This window comes from Erpetoichthys calabaricus, chromosome 4 (assembly GCF_900747795.2).
Source record: "Erpetoichthys calabaricus chromosome 4, fErpCal1.3, whole genome shotgun sequence".
NCBI classification, from domain to species: domain Eukaryota; kingdom Metazoa; phylum Chordata; class Cladistia; order Polypteriformes; family Polypteridae; genus Erpetoichthys; species Erpetoichthys calabaricus.
The window spans coordinates 31,131,977-31,153,853 of record NC_041397.2 but is presented as its reverse complement, the minus strand read 5'-3'; the positions used below and the strand labels follow the sequence as shown (position 1 = coordinate 31,153,853).

The following is a 21,877-nucleotide window of genomic DNA, read 5'->3' as shown; positions in this document are numbered from 1 at the left end:
TGACTCTGAACTTGTTTTTGTTAGTGCTATTGAAAATCCAAAATAATATGTAGGCTGTCAATATAACAATTCTTTAAATAAATGTAACTTTGGTGGTCATTTACTGTATACTTAGAAGCAAGTTCAATTTTTGCATTAGAGCTGTTATTTTTTTTTTAATTTTCACAATTTTCTACTAAAAGACTTGTTTAAAGTAAGTGTGTTTATCATTCAGACTAAAAAAATGATGGAGAAAAGTGAGAAAGTATAAAATATTGCCTATTAACAAAATGTGCTAAGAGGGCACCTCTAGTACCAGAGCTAAATTTATGTTTTTCATTTTCAGGCTATTGCATTGCCTCCCATTGCTAAGTGGCCTTACCAAAATGGCTTTACTCTCAACACATGGTTTCGAATGGATCCCTTGAATAACATCAATGTAGACAAAGACAAGCCCTACCTTTACTGGTGAGCATAGCCTTTTAATGTTACTGTATTTATATGCCATTCTGTGATTTACTGAGAGCGTTGATGTTATATAATAAAATGAACTGGGAGTGATTTGTTTATACAGCTTGGTGAGTAACCAAAAGTTTTTGATTAATGTTGAGTTACATTTTGATGTAGATGCCATGCAATATCAGCCATATTATGAATAAAAAAAAATAAAATACACAAAGAGTTACATATTAGTCTCACACAAAGATAAAAGTATTCATAAAGTCAATCTAAATCAAAAAAGAAATGCTATTAAGAGAAAGAAGTGGACTTTTGGTTTGAGGATATATTGGGTATTCATACTATAATAATATTAGGAAGTGCGATGGATCCAGATAAGAGTTTTCAGTAATAAACCTAGAATTGCACAGGTGAAATATTTGTGTTGTGATGAAGAATGAAAAACAGGCATACTATCCTAGAAAGGATCTAGAATTTCCATAATGGCATACCAACTGTACCATTCTATAAAGGGGATTTCTTATCCTTCTAGTTCCAAAAAATTAGTGAAATGCTACATTTCCAAAAAAAAAAGAGATCCTTTACTGGATTAAGGCTGTTTGAGAATATTGTTCTATTGTGAAAGCCAGCCCGACCACAGTCTTAAGTCCACCTCACACGATTTATTTACAACTGTTTACAAAATAAAGTCCAGCACCAATCACCCTCTCTCTCGGCCTTCTCTCAATGGCCCTTCTTCGGGCCGCCTTCTCCCACTCTCCGAAGCCTTGTCTCCTTCCGTCCGACACCAGTTCCCCGACTGTTGGAAGGCGGCCCCTTTTAAGCTGCCCCGGATATGCTCCAGGTGCCCCTTGACGAACGTCCGCTGGCACTTCCTGGTGTGGTGGAAGTGCCAGCTGAGCAACCGGAAGCACTCTGGGTGACCCTGGAATACTTTCTGCCAGCACTTCCTGGTTTGGCGGATGTGCTGGCTTCCAGGGCTTCAGTATCCAGAACCCTCCCCCCTGGCAGTGGCCATGGACCCCTATAGGGTTGAACTTCCCAGCTCAGTTCCTGTGACCCCCATAGCAACCAGGGCAGCTGTCCTCTCCTGGCAGAGGTGCTAAATAGGTGTCCCGGCTGGGTATGGCACCCAGCCGCCTGTGACACTATATAGATATTTTAAACTTGTTAATTAATCTACAAACATCTCATTTACAGAAATGAGAAAGTTATAGCTTAGGTACTTTCACAGAAAAGTTGTCAGTTTGTTTTAGATCCTATCACTAGTAATACTATACAGTATGAAGGTCGGCACACATCTGCCTTACTTGAACAGCATGTTCTCTTGTCTTTCCCATGTTGAAGAGTAGCTAAGAGCAGTAGGACTCTGTGTCATGTCATATTTATACCCCAGGAACACAGGAAGTCATTAATTACTAATTAAAAGTTCCAATTTACTCTGATCAACTTTAAAAACTAAACTAGAAATTACAAAAATGCTTCAATTACATGTATTTTATAGGAATTGTTAGGGGTGCCAATGAATAAATGTACTTCAATTAAAGGTTGGATTTTTCTCTTTTTTGTGTTGTGAGCCTATATTTTTGGGGGGAAAATAAGAATTTATTAGAAGCCTAAGAACACATCTTGACCAGGGGTGCCGATAATTGTGGAGGGCACCGTATGTACAGTGAGACTTTGAAAATTGCTTAACCAAAAGAATTTTACCTGATAAGGTTAGGTTTGAACCATCCCTGATCAATTCACCTTTACAGAGCCATAATTCAAAGCATGAATCACAGCCATCTTTTTGTGCATTACATAATGCTTTGAATTTCACCAGAGACAAGTTAGAAGACCATTGGTATGCTGGGCCAATATTGCCAGATACTATAATTAAACTGTTCCACTGTGTCTCAACTGCAAAGCAAATTTGTTTTAAAGAAGATCTTAAAACAACTTCTATTGACCAAAGTGCTGTACAAAAAAATCAGAATAAAGTAAAAAAAAAAACAAAAAAAAAAAACAAATACTCGCGTATAAGTTGGGCCTTGAAACCCGAAAAATCGATCATAAAATCAGACCCCGACTTATATGCCTGTTCAAAAATGTGACACTTAATTTTTTTTATAACATCTTCTTGCCTCCTCCAATCTCACATCAGTTTCTCAGACACATCGAGTTTTGTTGCAGCAGCACAGTTACCAATTTCTCTCACTACTTCAACAATGTTTAATTTAAAACCAGCTTCATATTTTCTTCTGATCGAACGCACCATCGTAGATAACGGATGCTCTTACGATAAAGGTGTATGATGGTGTGAGATACAACAAAGACCAATCGGTGCAAACGTCGCTTCAGAATAGTTCGGTTATTACTGTGTGGTCATGTTGGCACAATGTATAGAAAAAAAAAGGGCAGTGCTCTCCGTGGTTACTCTCTAAGGTGGGTGTTAGCATATCATAATCTCTTGGACTAATAGCGTGAGTTTTTAGCATTCGACTTATACGACTGACATTATAAAATACCTGAAATTATACAGTAAAATCAAGTGCTGACTTATCTGTGGGAGAACTTAAGCACGAGTATATTCGGTATTTGAAATCACACATCAGTGCAATATGGACTTTCAGTTGGTAGTACTGATACTGTAAAAAAACTAATACTGTTGCATTTTCAGCATTTTGGTGTCAACTTGGTACCAAAGTATCAGTTCCTATGATGTCCCTAGTTGTCTGTAATCGTGTTATATTTACTTTATCAAAAATTCTCTAGATAGAAACTCATTTTCTTTACAATCTGATGTTTAATCCATTCCATAGTATTTCTGGTTTACTTATTTAACTACGTTCAGTAACTTTTAGTGTGGTTGCATTAGTGACTTCAGTGGAAGCATTCTAGAGTTCTTTCTTGTGTATTTTGCTAGGCTAACTATTGTTTTAGCCTTTCTTCCATTTACCTAATAAGAATGAAGTAACATAAGTAAAAGTTTCTCTGTTTTTCTCAGATTTTTGCTTGGGTCAGTAGAATGAATTCTATTTGTAACTGAAGTATTTTTTGTAGAGAATAACAGTGGATAATCTTCAGTAGTCATCACCTACTTTGGAGATTTAAGTGATTAATTATGGTGCCCTCATCATTTGAAGTTTTGTTTTTGTGTGAAATGTGTTAGAATATTTGTCCTTCAAGTACACTTTAAGTGTTGTTAGAATAAAATCATTTAAATTATCTTTCACAAACTGGATTTGATGAGATAAATTAAAAAAAAATGAAAATAACTTTTTTAAAGTAACAAGAGCAGTCACAACTATCCCCAGTATGCAAGCAATTCTTTTTATTAATAATAACTATTAGCTATGAAATATAGCTAATGTATAATAGCTAGATACTAGAAATTGATTAAAAATGAAAGAAAAGACTAGTTGATAGATAAATGAATTTTGCAGTAATAATGCCCACCAGAGCATAAACAAAGTAGTGGAGTAATTTCCAGACCTACTCCCTCATCTACTTTTTCATTCTCCCTTTCCTAGGTTAGTATTCCTGTTTTTTTAACTTTTCAGCAACTATAATCTGCCTTACAGTTTCACTTGTCTTTAGTTCATATTAATTTTTTAACTTAATGCCTGTATTTTTGATTTCTTTTGCCTGCTTGTTATTATTCTTTAATGTGACTTTATCCTAGCTTGTGAATGCCATTTTGCACATGATTACTTGTGCAAAGAGTAGACAACTGAATTGGACAGAGTTTTAAAAATGTTTTGATAACAAAAATAATTTCAACTTGTATTCAAGTATTACTTCCATGTGTTTCTTTTTCAGCTTTCGAACAAGCAAAGGAGTTGGCTACTCAGCACATTTTGTTGGCAACTGTTTAATAGTCACTTCGTTAAAATCGAAAGGGAAAGGTTTTCAGCATTGTGTGAAGTACGACTTTCAACCTCAGAAAGTAAGATTTTTGTATATCCAGTTTAAATATTCTGCATGTTACTGTAATTGTTATTGTGAGTCACTCCTCTGATAGTAGTGAAAATATTCTATAATTAATAGACAATGTATACATACTGTATACATTGTTCTTGTACCTGTGAGGTAAAGGTTAAATAGCATCAAATTCTGATCTTATCACATATCTTGGAATACATCAAAACGCCTCACCTTTAGGTGAGGAAAAGTATTTGTATCTTGGAGTGAACACACAGTCACTGATACAGACAAAGGCAGTCTGTTGTAAAAGGATGCTTTGGTTTTTAATTATAGTATCAACTTGTATCAACACACTATAAAATGTTATAGTGTATTAATGGTTTTAGGGCCATAGCAGTAGCTGCAGTATGGTAGTTTGTATTCTGTTTGAAGAGACACTACAGATAGATTTAAAATTGAAAGTAAACTGAAAAAATCTTTTTTTAGTTTTTTGAGTTAAGTTACATATTTTTAAAGCATTATTTATCACTTAACTTGTAACAACGAATCTCTTCACTAATCGATCAAGCCTTATGGACCAAATGTTCTCATTTGTAAAATTAGCTATTGTGACCACAAAGGGGCGACACCAAGCCCCAAACCCAAGACACAGTACTACAACACATGTTTCAGAATAAAATAAGATATTTATACTTCCAAGCACTTCTTCACAATCCTCTCTGGCTAAATCAGTGAGTGTGGTATGTTTTCTTTTAGGCTGTTTGTTTGTTTGTTTGTTTGGCAAGGCTGCATGTACCGATGATACCTGCCTCTCCACAACTGACAAATGGTTAACACTTCCTTGGTGAGAGAAGACAGCACACTGTCCTAGACTCTGAGAGTAGGGAATTAGCTGCCACCATTTAAGTGGTTGAGAATCTTTTGGGGACAGAGCCATCTTATAGAAACTGACGACTCAAAGTTGACTGAGCACTAAGGGTAAATAGAAATAACTAATGGCTGATGTCTCTGTTGTAAAAGTAAGCCTAGACTAACCCCAGAAATAATTCCAGTGCTTAGCTGATAGTGATTCTGTGACATTAAGTCCACTTAACACTTAGATTTAGACAGAGAGTTGGGTCCTGCAAGTACTGTGGGATTTCTGCAGGATTACAAGCCTCTCTGCTGTGAGAGAAGAATGAGAAAGAAACAGAGAAGTCAGAAGTGTTAGAGGCAGACAAAGATAGAAAGTACAAGGATGCTTTATGACAAAATGATGATAGGTAGATGAATGAATCATTCCACAGATAAACACAGGATTCAAGAGAAGTTGGCTCAGATAGCTTTAGGTTTACTTTTTTTTTTAAGACATAACTCCATGTGCCACTGTTTATATATTTAGCCTTCTTGGCTTTAATTTGGATTCTGGAGGACTCAAGAGTGGCTCCTAGTGTTCAAAATGCTAATATAAAAAAGTTAACATATTAGTGATGATGTGGAAAGAAATGCCCCAGTTTCCTTTTAATATTTGGAAATCCTGTCAGCTGTGGGTTTTAAAAGTATATGGTGACAGCACTGTTTAATTGTGCTTACACACTAGGTAATTTATTTCAGCTCATTAAATTAAGCAGTACTTGTATCATAAATGAGTATCCTAAATACAAGAGTTTTCTACATTGCAGTATGAATTACACTGACATGTGGTGAAAATGTTCCTGCTTTGTATTGTATTGTATTAGTTTTCTAATTCGTAAAACATTCCAAATTCAAATGCATTGTCTTGTTTTTACTTGTAAAAAGTGAACACATGTTTTCATAAGTGTTTTAAAATTTATTAAAAATTGAACTCTCTGGGAAGAGGTTAGGAGCACACGCTGATACAGCGCATTGCTGCACCCACCACATTGCAAATCAGCTCAGGATCCCCAGATTAGGACCCGAGTGCAGCCATGCAACGGGTGACACCTCAGCACCACACAAGTTTAGATGGGATGGAACAGTGTGAGATTTTTTATGGTGGCCAGAGTGCCAATTCTCCCAACAACCCCCAGGTTTTTCCCTGCAGGTTGATGAAGGGCCTCCATGCAGGGCTGGATGCAGATTAACATCATTTTCAGGATGGAGCAATTGAATGTTAAGGGCCTTGCTCAAGGGCCCAATGAAGGAGTCACTTTTGGCATTTACGGGATTCGAACTGGCAACAGTGCGATTGCCAGTGAAAATCCCTAGCCTCAGAGCCTCCGCTCCGCCCATAGTATTAGCAAGCAATAATATTGTTCAAGCTTTAATCAAATGCTACTATATTTGTTTTTTGTTAAATATACCGTTGCCAATGCCATTTATATTAACGGAATCTATATGGCAGTTCCAGTTATTTTTTAAGTTAAGAACTGTTCTTAAATATGTGCAAAGATTATTTCTAGGTGTTCCTTTTAAATTACAATAAATATAATATTATAATAGGTGATGTAACTTTTTATATACACTTTTTAATGCTTTCAGTCATGCAATATGGTAAAATTGGAATTTTGTTCTCTACTGTCTACCATTTTTAATTAAAGAATTGTAGTGTATCACAGAACCATACCGAGTTCATTTTCACTGCTTCTTATTCACAAACTGCTTATTGACGTTTTAAGTATTTGCCATCTAAAAAGTAAGTTTTACAAAAATGAATATTTTTGTTTTAATGATTTAAACTGATGTACTGTAGCAAAAAGTGTAAATAAAATCAGATCTTTCTTCTTTAAGGTTAGTAGTAGGGGTTTTAGTTATAGTGCAAGTAGATCGACTTCATAATTATTGGAGTGTTCTAGACTTTTTTCAATTTAGAGGTATAACAAACATTTGTTAATTATATCAATTTCAACAACTATGTAAATATTAAAATAAACCATCAAGACTTCTGTATCATTATTTAAAACTGCAGAGGATAAAAGTTTGCAGAATTCAAGTATAAACTAGGTATATTGTCTGTTTAAATAGGTCTCTACATTAGTAATATAATTACTAAATTCATTTTTTTAATATCTAGTATTAGCAGTAAGAAGATGTAAATGAATCTACTGTTTATGTTTGAAGTAATTTGTGGTGATAGTATCTGGCTTTGAGTCAATCCTTATATATAGTTTCCATAGGTTACTTACAGTTTTTATTTATTGTTGATTTTAACTGAACAACAGAAGATAATTCCACAAGAATAGGGAGTAGCAGTTAGCCATCCATTTACTGTACCCACTTTAATCATTACAGGGGAGGAGGTAGCCATCACTTATCCCAGCTACATCTGCCAACAAGGCAGGGACAGTCAAACCTCCCTCTTTGGGAGGTTGAAGGCAACAATGCAGACATGAGAAACCCAACAGAAAATCATTGGTAATATGTAAAATATGCACATACTGTAAGAAAAAAAATATATAAATTGAGAAATAGACACAATTACAAAAAGAAAATTTAATAAAAGTAGAGAACAGTTGAAAAGAAAATGAACAAAATAATAATGAATACTTGAATTAAATAATAAAATTAAAAATTAAAAATTAATTTGAAATGGAATCATCAAATCTCATTGTTAAATTATTAAACCTTAATCAATTCCAAATATTAATTAAAAGGGAACAAACAAAAGTAAACAAAGTTTTTTGAAACAACAAATTCTAAAGCATAATCCTGAAATCTTAAACTTTTAAATTCTTGGTGAGATATTGAGACCTCTTAGCTATTAACTAACTCACATCTCTAGACTGAAGAACAGCTTCTTCCCACAGGCATTCAGCCTCCTGAACATCTTGTCACCTCAAATTACTGTTTGTTCTGTATTACTTTGCACAATTGATGCTGCTTTTTATGTTTTTCTTATAACTGATTTTTTTTTATATATAAATATGTTTATACTTCATAGCAACTTCAGTTCATACTGTAAACCATCTCATAATCATTGCTACTCCTGCACTTGAATGTTGCAGATCTTGTCAATTGTATCTCCTTGGAAATATTATTGATTAAATTTTATTGCCAAATTTTTGTCAATATGATTTTACTGAGTTGTATAGATGGTATTCATTGTTTTCCATTCACGTAAGTAAATTACTCATCATGCTGTATTGTCTAAATATTGCACAGTGGCCCTGGGAAATGTAATTTCATACCACTGTATAAGGTACCAAGGTATGGGTATACAGTATACAGTATGTCAATAAATCCCTCTTGCCTTGACTTGATTTGCTGTTATATACAACAGTGCAAAGTCTAATTATTTAGTACCTTGGCATTTTTTCTTTTTTATGTTCATAATGCAGTGAAACGTTAATGTTTATCAAAACAATATTTTTAATTTGACTTCAGCTGCAAATACAGAATACTTCTAAAGAGTAGTTCAAAGCAGTATATAGATTTTATATTTGGTTAGACATTGTAGTAATAGTGTGCTTTTTAAAATGTATTCATGACAGAATTGAGTAATAAAACCTTCAACCTTTTTAGACTGAAAACTATACAGTATGACCAAACTACAGGAAATGCTGTTCTATGAAATCCTTATGATGAGAGTGCTGTTGATGCATCATTGACAATAAAAACCTTTCTATCTTTGTTGTGATCTTGAACTATTCTGGAAAAAAAAGTTTTTCATAAGTTTTACTTGCATGTTTAAGTGATTATATTATTATTATTTATTAACACGCTTTTGCCTTTTAAATGTTTAAATTATGCTCTTACATTACCTTTATAACAATGAATATGAATGAGATTTTGTTTCTTGTTGGACTTGTTTAGTGTCTACAAAGATAATCACAGTTTTTCAAGTAACTATGTACACTTAAATACTGTATATTTTGGAAATACGATATATGGACAGATTTAATAAAAATAATTCTTTACATTTTATATAGCACTTTTCTCACTACTCAAAGCTCTCCCAACAAAGGGAGGCCCCAGAAAGATTTACAGTAAAATAAATAGTTTTTTCTTTTCAGTGGTACATGATCAGCATTGTTCACATCTACAACCGCTGGCGAAACAGTGAAATTCGATGTTATGTCAATGGACAGCTAGTGTCTTATGGTGATATGGCCTGGCATGTTAACACGAATGACGTAAGTACATGAATTCTGTCATACTCTAAAGTAATATAACAGCTATATACCTCTGAGATTTAGCTTTGCAAAAATAATGTTAATACTTGTAGCATTCCTAACTAAATCCCTCAACAGCATTAAAAAAATATTTGTTTTTCTCCTTGCCAAGGATAAAAATGATAGTTTTCTAGCAGGATGTGGTATGGCTGATGTTGTTTTGTGCTGTAATTAATTAACTTAGCAGGTCAATAAAAATTAGTTCTTTCCTATAAGGAGGATCAACCTTTTTAAAGTGAATATTTCATGTGCAATGGTAGTCTCAACTCAGTAGATGAGATTACTTAGACACTAATTCCAACAATAAAAGGTATTTGTTATTTTTCAGGTTGAGTTTATTTCTTCGTTTTAATTGTATATATTAATTGGCTGCACAAAACTGAATTGTAAAGTTAAGCATTTTTTTAATATTTAAGAAATACCTAGTCTGCTCTTATACTTTATATTTCAATGTAAATTCAATGTGAAAACAAAAAAATGAAAACTTCCCAAATATGTTCATTTTTGCAGCCAAGAGTGTATAATGGAAATACATTTTATCACAGTTTCTTGGTACTATTTTCTTGAGTTATGGATCCATTTTGATCAAACCAAGCATCGAATTTTATAGCATTTCCGGAGGTAATAAAAGAACTGAGAACAATGTGTTTGAGTGAATTAACTCACTGATACTTGCTGATACTAGTCAGTCCATAGATACATGGGGAGAATGTGCAAACTTCATACAGATTCAGGCACTGTGAGGCAGGAATGAGAGGTCGGTGCTACCACCTGTGCTAAAGCATCTGTATCAAACTTCATCCTAATTAAAACTGAATGTATATTCAGCCTTTCTCTCACAAGACCATTGAAGCACAAGCATACATGATAATAGCGGCAACAGGGCATCATATATTTTGCAAAATAACGCAATAATTTTTCTGAGTGGCAGGAATATGCTTCTACGTGGAGAAAGACTGAGTAAGGGTAAGTGTGACTTTTATCAGTTAATACTGTCTGGCTTTCTGTAGAACAGAGACAGCAGTTCACATCTGTGCCTCAACATTCAATAATGTCAGCAACAGCATGTAACCATGCCCATGGCCATCAAGGGTTGTCCATATCATTTTTGAAATGATATCGATATGTTGTTTTGCAATACTGTATGTGTACAATGTCAAGACACAGATCAATCCTCTGTAACATTCTTGGTTTTAAAAAATGTACATATTGGGTGAGTTTCAATGCTTTTGTTTTTAATGTTGGACTCTGGTGGTTTTTACCTTTATTATAAAGCACAACAACAGGCTTCACTTTAGAACACATGTTCGTTCATGTGGCAAATTAATATATATGACAATTGTAAAGAAAAAACTGAACTTATCCTTACTATATGCAGTTGAGTTTTTTGCTAAATTAACAGAATAGTAAAAAAGCAGTGTATTTCACCATCATCTGTCTTTACTTGCCTCTCAATTGGTTTCTGAAGTGTTTGTTTATAAAACTGAATTTTGCTTACCTGTATATTAGATTTTGTTGATCACTGACTTTCATAACATCAGCATATTTGGATGTATCTGTGAAGACATTGTGAGGCCAAAAGCAAAACTGTCCTGAAGTAAAACTTAACAGAATGTTTAAGAGAGTGATTTTTTTAAAGGGTGTAGAGTAGAAAAGCATCATTCTAAACAATGATTGATCTAAATGAAAGGGAGATTGAACAAGCTATGTATTTTAAAAACTGAAGTAATAATTTTTTTATTTTCCAAACTGTTTCACTCCAGTGCTGAACCAAAGGGAAATGAAACTGTTCTACCAGTGCTAGACCAGTTTTGCTGGACACAGGGATAGCGCTAGTCCATCATAAATCATATTTGCACACATAACCACACGTAATTTAAGTAAACGAGTTTATTTTTTTTTTTACAATCAACCATGACTTGACAGTCTTTTGTATGTGAGAGTAAACCAGAGTACCCAGGATAAAACCATACATGCACTCAGAGGCGGCCTTTGGCATGTGCAAACTGTGCACCTGCACAGGACCGCCAAATCCCAGGGGCCACCACGCCAATATATATTGAAAATAAAACCGAAAGAGAAAATAATGACACAGCTGACGGCAATGTGGCCGAAAACCATTGCGTTTCTTGTTAATTAGTACCCTGTATTTACTAATGTCGCTAGAGTCAGAGCAGTAAGGTAGATGTAGTATTATAACGTTCTGCCATAATGAGAATATCATGTGGTGCCCGGTGGAAACAGTGAAAGCTGGCAAAACGCAGCGGCAAATTTCGGCAAAAGTTAAACACTTGTGTCATGAGCACAAGGCGGCTATGCAGTGTCCACAACGGACGTGGCCATCTGTCGTGCATAAGATACCATACTGATATTGGCGGGCGAAGGGGCCACCGATTCTTTCTCTGCCCAGGGCTGCCACGAGCCTAGAGCCACCCCTGATGCACTGATTGAAAAACTATTGTCTAGAGCCAGATCTGTCTAGGTTTTCTGTCTCCCTTTCCCACACATAGGAGTAACACATCTGGAGGCAGTGATGTCATTAAGGGCCTTGTATTTCACTGCACAGTCCCATTACCTTGTGATGTGGCTATAAAAAATATCGACTATACCTCCTTAGAAGGCTGGCGTCCTTCAACATCTGCAATAAGATGCTGCAGATGTTCTATTAGACGGTTGTGACGAGCGCCCTGTTCTACGCAGTGGTGTGCTGGGGAGGCAGCATTAAGAAGAGGGACGCCTCACGCCTGGACAAACTGGTGAGGAAGGCAGGCTCTATTGTAGGCACGGAGCTGGACAGTTTGACATCTGTGGCAGAGCGACGGGCGCTGAGCAGGCTCCTGTCAATTATGGAGAATCCACTGCATCCACTAAACAGTGTCATCTCCAGACAGAGGAGCAGCTTCAGCAACAGACTGCTGTCACTGTCCTGCTCCACTGACAGACTGAGGAGATTGTTCCTCCCCCACACTATGCGACTCTTCAATTCCACCCGGGGGGGTAAACTTTAACATTATACAAAGTTACTGTCTGTCTGTATACCTGCATTGTTATCACTCTTTAATTTAATATTGTTCTTTATCAGTATGCTGCTGCTGGAGTATGTGAATTTCCCCTTGGGATTAATAAAGTATCTATCTGTCTATCTGTCTGTCTGTCTGTCTGTAAGGTCTGGTTATGTATTATAGGCATGTAATCTATACGTGATCCTGTAAATCTCATCCCAAACCCCTGCTTGTACGTTAATTATTTAGGCACACGGCAAAATGCAATACAAGAACATTTATTATCTGTACAATAGTCTGTAAAATACAAAGCTATTCAAAAAGAGTCTCTGTTGTAAATTAATGCAATTCTGGTTGGTTTCAATTGTCAAATAATTGAATACCAAGCGACAGGAAAACTGTCCTAGTTTCACCTGTTTTGAGGGTGGAAAAATGTTTCTACTCAATGAATGAAAATAACACCATAGGGACATTCTTTTTGAATAATCCTGTACAATAACCTAATATTTTCTCTATCTAATATATACACTGTATATACAGTAGATCAATAATTCCAGTATCCTCTATAGCCTCTGGTGTACAGTTGAGTATACCATAAGTAATAAAGAACATAGGACTTACAATTCTTATACAGAAAGTATCCATATGTCTTCTTTCTTCAGAGGAGAAAACTCTGTCCAACATACCTGTATTTATGACCCAATTCTGAAAAAAAATTGTTTTTAGCAACCTTTTATTTTAAAGGATCATGGTATCAAAGCCACTTTTTTGCAGTTCGTTTTGAATTATTCCTTTTTCTTATCTTTTGTTTTAATAGAAAGGATACATGTAATTCTGTAATTACATTTTATTGATCCTTATCTTATTTTTGGTCAAAAATAGCAAAAGGTCTCAAGCTTCCCATTAATTACTTTGTGACATTACAGATAAACTAAATGATTTCTTAATTTACTAAAACCCTACCAAATCCCTTGAAATGTTGTTCAGCAGATAGTGTACTGTGTACACTAAAATCAAGGCAGGTATTTTGTAAATTGTAAAGCCCTGACCATAAATCTTAAAAGCCTTCTGGGTTTTTAACACATATCTTAACTGATTAAATTAACTGATTTACCTCAAATTCACTGAATGCATTTAGATTCTCAAAGCTTTTGGCACAGAAAGAACATAACATATATCAAATTCATCCATCCACATTCACACTTATTCAATTTTAGGCCAATATTCCATTACAATGGATCTTATCAGAGTTCACAAACACCAACCACCCTGCAGTGAATTTCTTTGAGATGTTGAAGGAAATCAAAATACCTAGGGTGGCGGGTTAGACATGTGAACAATTTCTGTTCTATTTACCATTTTTACTTTCATTTCCTAAAGTAATTAATTAATTTAAAAGGTAAATTAAAACACATCTGTTCAGAAAGACATTCCTACGCTTTTTTCCAGTTCTCTCTCTCTGTCCAGGTGCTTATACAGTATAGTCAAGTCTGCACTCAAATTAATTGAATATAACTCTTAATCTACATTTTACATGTTTAGATGTTTGAGCATTGATTTTTTTGGGGGAGAGTTTGCGTAATTATACCTCCTGCATCTGCAGCCTTTCCTGCATGACATTCCAGATTTGATCAAATAGTACCTACCTTCTGCTTGGCCAAAGATACCTTGCCAACTTTTTACATTTTTGGCAAAGAGATAACAGCTACATTCTCACTCCTGATAGCAAAACCAAAAATATTGTATATCAAGAGGCCCTCAGATAAAAACGCTATCAATATAAATTCTTCTTATTACTGTTATACCGTGTCTCTAGTTTATCCCTTTAGCGACATTTTGCCACCTAAATTACTGTATTTCTGTGTGCTTTTAGTAAATTTTGGAAGTCACTAGTGATGCACTGTTTTTTATTAGGAAATACATGAATTGCTTTCTTTGTTAGACAGCCATCCACAAGTTTTTTTTTGATGAATCCTATCAAAGTTTTTAGATTCATTGAAATACTGTCTAAAGAGTATCTCAATATGTCCCAGTTTGTTCAGTTAAAGCAGTCCTGCAGCTTTTCTACTGCCTTTTTAGACTAGCATTTAATCACTTTTCTTACTGGTTACTCAGGTCTTGGTGTCTTCTTGTAACCTGGCAGCAGAAATGCCAACAGGTAATCACACTGTTTGGGATGGTAGCAGAGTATCAGTTGGTATGTGTTTTTATTTTGATGTAGCAGTGCTCCAATGTATTAGCAGCCCTCATTAAACAGGTAACATGCCGGTAACATTTAGTGTGTGCATTCCTTAAATTTGCTTTGTTGAAGTCCCAAGCGTCAATAAATAATAATTGTTAGGAAAGGTAAACATCCATTTAATAATTATGTAAAATCTGTTTTTGAAAATATGTGATGTGTTTAAATGGTAAAATTAACAATTTTAAGAAATTGAAAGTAACGGGTAATAATCTTTTAATGGCAGCTTTGCATAATTTGGAAATTTGCAAAATTGTTTGTGTAAATGAAGCCATTAGACAAGTAGAAAGGTTTAGAAGAGAGTGGTGAACACGGTTCTGCTAACACACTTGGGCTGGGTGAAAAAGCTCTTTTTGTTATGTGTTTTGTTTCTCAGATGAATAGACCTCAATTTATGACCTTAGTCGTGTCAGCTGTATTCCTTGATGAAATTAAAAAAATATGTGCTTTTTGGTTCATAGTTATATCATATATATAATTTATTTAGACAGTATTTTAATAACAATGCATAGCTCTTAATTTGCCTTAATACCTAGACCACACATGACACAACATAACTGATGAGAATGAAAAGCATACTGTAACTGCAAGTGCCTGAATGTAGTCAGTCAGTCATCTTCCAACCTGCTATATCCTAACACAGGGTCACGGGTGGGTCTGCTGGAGCCAATCCCAGCCAATGTAGTTAGTGTAATAAAAAAGTAAAAAATGTAAGCTTGCATTGTAGTGCACGCACAGCCATCCTTCCAGTTCCATTATGCCTTTAGACTACAGTGTAGCTGTTGCCTAATTTATTTTGTTTGTCTCGTTAGCCATAGCACAATGACCTGTTTTCTTTGTCTTCCTTACAGAGTTATGATAAATGCTTCTTGGGTTCATCTGAGACGGCTGATGCCAACAGAGTTTTTTGTGGTCAGCTGGGAGCAGTTTATGTTTTCAGCGAAGCACTTAATCCAGCACAGATTTTTGCAATACATCAGCTAGGACCTGGATACAAGGTGGGTCAGCAGTATTTTATCATTAACACTACAATTACAATTAATGCCATATATTATCTCCTGTGTTTAAGAAGTAGATGTTAGAGTGTCCTGGCTTTGAATCAAAAGGCTGTTCATTGTCTGTGTGAAATTTGCATAATCTTGCTATGTCTGTATGTCTTTTTCTCCAAATACTTCAGTTTTTCTCTCATAGTACAATGATGTCTGTTTTTGTCCAATTAGCAATTCTGAATTTTCCCAACTCGGATGTCCTTTATGATGCACTAGTATCCCATCTGGGTTTGTTTCCAGTCCTGTAACAGATGTTGCAGGATATGCCCTGGTTACTTGTAACTCAACAAGAATGGATTCCTGTAAGGAGAGGGTTGGGGAATTGAGAGAAACCAATGAAGACAGTGAGATTTAAAAGCCATGATAGTAGTCCAATACAATAGAATTTATTTTTTGTAAAGCCCAAAATCACACAAGAAGTGCTGCAATGGGCTTGAACAGGCCCTGCCTCTTGACAGCCCCCCAGCCTTGACTCTCTCATAAGAAGACAAGGAAAAACGTAGCGAACAAATACAAGCATTTTGTATTTGACAGGTGACTCAAGAGCCCAGGAAGCCAGAGGAGAATTTCCTTTTATTAGTCCACCAGGAAGTGTTCATTATATTTAAAGTGACATATTTGTTGTGCTTCAGTTGTCTAAGTTTATAAGATACTTACATGAAAAAAATTATTCATAACATTTTTATTATAATGCATTTATTTACCAGACATGGCTATAACGGCAAATTTTTTACCAGTTGGGAGTTACTATATGGAGTAAAAAAGGCTAATAATGCATGGATATTTACTATACAGTATATGAAAACGAGCAAAAGTGTGATGCTAGGACTGCTTGCTCGAGCACTAATATGTACTATTTTACTAAACTACCTACTATTGGGAATGCTTATCACACTATATTCTACCAAGAATTTATCAAGAGGTCTAGGGATGTTACTTTTTGTACTCTTTTGTAGCTTTATGCTGTAGCTGCTCCTGATTTGTTTAAGTCTTATTCAATCTTATGTCATTTTTTTGAGGTATACTTTAAACATCTTCCTTGTATCTGTAAGTGCTATGCTTCTTTGAAATGTGTGATTGCTGTTGTTCTATAGGACCCCTCCATTAATTAACAAAGGTTGAGAATTGCATGACCTGACAGTAGCATACATCTGTAATTTTTGTCAAACACCTTTTATTAATGACCTTTTAGTTGTGTGGGGTTTTGTAAAATCCATGGTACAAACACTGCAGAATAATGACAAGCTGTACCTCACCCCCCTAAACAACTAGTCATTTGCTAAATGAAAGCAATTACCTTTAAAGAGTTCTAAAACATAAGTTGTTATCAAATTTTTGTACGTTTGTTATGTCTGCTGCATTTTAGTTTAAAATTGCTTGTGATTTCTACTCAACTCATACTAGTTACTTGATTGATCAGATTTATTCTTTATGATGTTTTGCATTGGCAGATTTCCTTTACAAGTATAAACCGGTAACCTCCTGAAGACTGATTAATTGAGCATGCCCATTATAATTCATTAATTCCTTTTTTACCTCTTACATAAACTGCTTGTTGTACAATTTGAGATGTATGAGTCAGACTATGTAATAGCCTTGTGTTTCCTAAAATATATTTCCATTTTACTAATTGCAGTATACAAGTGCATTTATGGTGAAAGCAGATCAGCATGTAAAGCACATATTTGTATTGTTAAGATTAACAGCATTACAGATAAATTACATCTTCAGTGATATTGAATGCAAATTCAAATAGCCTATACGATTTTAAAATAAAGAATAGCTAAGTGCAATTTAAATTGTCTCACTCTGTGAGATATTATCTTATGCTAATATTCTAAAGTAATGACAATAACATTTCTTCAAGGTTAAGTAAAGGTTTTATATAAGGATCATAATGCTATAGCTTATATGTAGTTAAGTAGATATTTTATGGAATTTTTATGGACTCTGACAGGAACTATTTGTTTTTAATATTTTGTTCAACTGATAGAATATCCCTATTTTTTATTATTTTTTTTCTAGAACAGTTTTTTGTGGTGTAGGTGTATCCCAACAGCATCAGGTGCAAAGCAGGAAGTGGCCTTGGGCTAGAAACCAGTGCTATACATTGCACATTCTTTTGCATCAGGCTAGCTTAGTGTTACTATCTTACTCTAACCTATATGTTTGGAGTGTGGGAGAAAACACCAACACATCAAAACTGCAAGACGACAGTGATAACCAAAATATAATCGCCTAACTCATAATATACAAGTAGTTAAGCTGAAGAAATAAAAAGACTTTTACAGTTCAACAAATGATTTCATCTTTGACCGGAGTAAGTGTTTAAATATGACAGATCAATTAATTTTGCAGATTTACCTATAGTATAATAAAACACAGCCTTATAGGATATACCTTTACATATTAGTATGTGGCACCTAAAAAAATCTATGGCTTTCATTTTCAAAATGATTATACTCTCAGATTTAGATGTTAATGAATAGTATACTTGTTTCTTGTAACACTTAACACTAGAATTACCAGAGCCTACGAAAAAACTCGGAGATCTGTCCCACCTTAAATCGCTTCTCACCTCTCCGTCAGCGTCTTTTGTCCTGTAAATGGGTGGATAAGCAGCAAACAGCAAGCAGCCTGCTATCACTTCCCCCACCGCCGCACAGTTTTCTCAGCTCAAGTCTGTTTACCCGCGTGTCAGTTGCTTAGAGTTGTATAGAGTGAGAAGTCAAGCAAAATGACACCTTTTATAAATACTGTATCGTTATTTGGAACACATGCATTTCATGTGTGTTCCGTGTCTACAACGATCTATGTATACACATCATTAAAACAGAAACGTTTTTCATGTTTTAGTAATAATTGACAAAATGTAAACATGAACTGTCTAATGTGTGAAGGCTGATTGCCAAATATCAAAGAAACACTTTCACAAAAGGTGCAAGTGCAATACGACCGCTTCCGTGGTGAAGCAGCAGGAACTGCTGAGTTATAATCCGGAAGTCGTGAGTTTGAAACCAGCTTCCCCGCAAATTTACCATTTTGAGTAGTGAGCTGCTCTTATTGTTAATATTATACAATAAAAACATACATTTGATTTGTGTCTATAACAGCCAGTGTAAATTTATAGTACTTGTAAAAGTTAGCATTTTTTTTTACTTTTATTCTCTCAGTCACGATCACGACACAACAACCACCACCCCACCCCTGCCCCAGATCTGACGCGGTTACTTTTTATCTGAAACTGGGAAATAACTGTAGATGTGAGTGGTGTTTTCAGACAATGGAACTGGAAATTCTCTGATCTGGATTGATAAAAGCTGACACACAAACGCTGGTGTGGTAGCATGGTATTGTAGATCCACCCAACTTAATTATGCAACCAGTTGGCTACAGAACAGGTCTGCACCATGGAATGTTGAAGAGTTTATCATGTAGTTTTCATAAATCTTGAAGTAGGTATACATGTTCATATATAATATTATTGTTCAATATTTAAAATAGTAAAAATCCTCATCACAGGTCTTCAGTTTAGTAATTTCCATTGTTAAATCAGCCCTAAGATAAGAATAGAGACAAGGAAGGACAGCCATGTGTTCTGGCATTCTAAGCCACTGCATAGAATTAAGTTCTAAGCCTAAAAAAAGATACTTGTTACACCACCATCTGCTTTCAGTCTATTAGTCATTTGATTTTCTTCATAATGATCTTCATTTCACCTCTTTCAGTCAACACTTAACTTTTATTATTGAACACAGTCATAGTAACATAGCTTTTTTTATCGTGTTATTCTTTTTATTTTATGCTTACATTTTCAGAGTAAAAAGTATTTTCCAATCTGTATAATTTAATGTGAATGCATTTTTCTAATAAATGATGTTAGAAATCTCCTTTTTTCAATGCAGTATGTTCCTGCTTGTTTTCAAGTAGGGGTGCTGGCAGGTAGCCCAGATCAACTGACGTATCTAAGAACACTAAAACTGTCTGTAAGGCATTGTCATTTGAAACGGGGGGGATTTTAATTTAAGCTCACTGTAATTAACATGAAGCTATTGTGTTGGTGATGTTTCTATTCTTTTTTTTTTCCTTTTTAAGAATAATTAGACTCATTATATCCTTCAGGTTGTGCTCCTTCAGTAGAGGAAAAGTGGCTAGGCAATATCTTCTTTTCGATGAATAGGACAGTGAATAAAATATTGTACTACTTTAAGCAATACAGAGGTAAACTGGCAGTACAACCCATTATATTAGTATAATGGGGAGTATATTACCCTTAAGAGAGTGTGACATGTTAGTGTGTGGTATGACCAAGAAGACCTACAATCACTGACACTGTCATAAAAGAAAAAGTATACAGTGATCCCTCCTCAATGCGTTCCAGAACCCCCCGCGAAAGGTGAAAATCCGCAAAGTAAAAACCATGTTTATATGGTTATTTTTATATATTTTAAGCCCTTATAAACTCTCCCACACTCTTATAAACATTTCCCGCACAGTTATACAGCATAAACCCTTTGTATTCTCTTAGATATTAGGTAAGATTCATTGAAATTATGTATGTAAACACAGTTTATATACAGTAAAACCTAAATATTATTTTAAAGGTATCGAGCGTCTCCGATATCATATGTTACAGCCATTATGATAGTCAGGCCACCAGCAATAAATACGTACAATGCAAGAAAAATTGTATACAGTAATATGTGTGTACAGTGACACTAAACGTACGTACATGTACTAAGTACTGTACGTAGAAAATTAATTATGGTTACCAACAATGACATGACTACTTGTCTGATAACAATGAGTTTAATTTTACTACACAACAAAGGAGAGCGTTACAGCTCTTCTAAAGGAGCCTCTTCAGGCGACTGTGTAGCACTGCTGTTGTTCTCCTTCAGGCAGTCTTCAATCCAAATCCCTAAAGCAGATTCCATCCGGACTACCGCCTTATTACATCCACATACAACTCGTTTTGCACCCTGGTTAAAGGATACTGCGGCCATAGATCTTATATTCATTTCCTCCTTTTTAAATAAAAAGAATCGTGGACTCATTGATACCGTAATGGCGTCCTACAGTGGTGTAGCTGTTCCCTTCATTCAACATATCCAAAATGTTTACCTTTTCGGCAGTCGTTAGCATCTTCCATTGGCACGTGGGCAAGGCCCCTGAAGTAGTAGCAGGAGAAGATCGTTTTGGAGTCATAACGAAGGGCTTGAGTATGCACAAAGATGAACACAAAAGAGCACAAAAGTTAACTCTTTACACAGCGAAACACGTTGGTGCTGAATGAGCGAGACGAGACTTCCTGGTTAACACAGCAGAATCGAATTCGGCGCTCCGTCGCTGAACCAATCAGCACAAAGGAACTTAACTGCGTGCTCTGATTGGGTAGCTTCTCAGCCATACGCCAATAGCGTCCTTTGTATGAAATCAACTGGGACAAACCAACTGAGGAAGCATGTACCAGAAGTAAAAAGACCCATTGTCCGCAGAAACACACGAAGCAGCAAAAAATCTGCGTTATATATTTAGATATGCTTACATATAAAATCAGCGATAGAGTGAAGCTGCGAAAGTCGAAGCGCGATAGAGCAAGGGATTACTGTATCCCTGATTCAAAGATTATGTGCTTATGCGGGTCCTGGCGCTCTTTATGTAGGATGATATGGGTCTTTAAGGCCTTCTGACAGCTCAGGGGTTCATTGACATTAGATGCTGCTATCCTGGTGAATCTGGAACAATGGTAGTGCTGTCACTGAACCCTAAAATGCTTCTAAAGGACAGACTAGTATTGAAACTAATAAGGGGCTTAAAGCCAGTTCAACAGTTCGTTCATAATGGAATGCAAAGTTAGGAAGAGTAAAAGGACACACACTCAATTGGTGGAGGAGTGGCCAAAGTGAGACTATGAGAGAATCAGTAAGTCAAGTGAGAGAGAGAGAAAAAAAGACAGTATGTTGATAAATGAGCACAATAAAGAAATATGCAAAAGTAGAAAATTCACATAGCAGTAGGTATACTAACCTGTTTTAAGAAGGATTGCTTCAGATGTTCAGGTGATAATGCAATTATTTTGATCTCATATTCTTGGGTTGCTATACACATCCGTTTTTGTCATGGCCC

General features: G+C 35.3%; 1 protein-coding gene across 26 annotated transcripts in view; it reads left to right on the top strand.

Annotated features, from left to right (window-relative positions):
• nbeaa (neurobeachin a) overlaps positions 1–21,877 on the top strand; it is a 925,612-nt gene that overhangs the window by 270,831 nt on the left and 632,904 nt on the right. For all 26 annotated transcript variants that reach the window (XM_051927338.1, XM_051927337.1, XM_051927335.1 and 23 more), the window contains exons 5-8: positions 326–447; positions 4,243–4,369; positions 9,300–9,419; positions 15,551–15,697. In XM_051927338.1, coding sequence (XP_051783298.1) covers positions 326–447; positions 4,243–4,369; positions 9,300–9,419; positions 15,551–15,697 — 516 coding nt within the window. The remainder of the gene's footprint in view (positions 1–325; positions 448–4,242; positions 4,370–9,299; positions 9,420–15,550; positions 15,698–21,877) is intronic.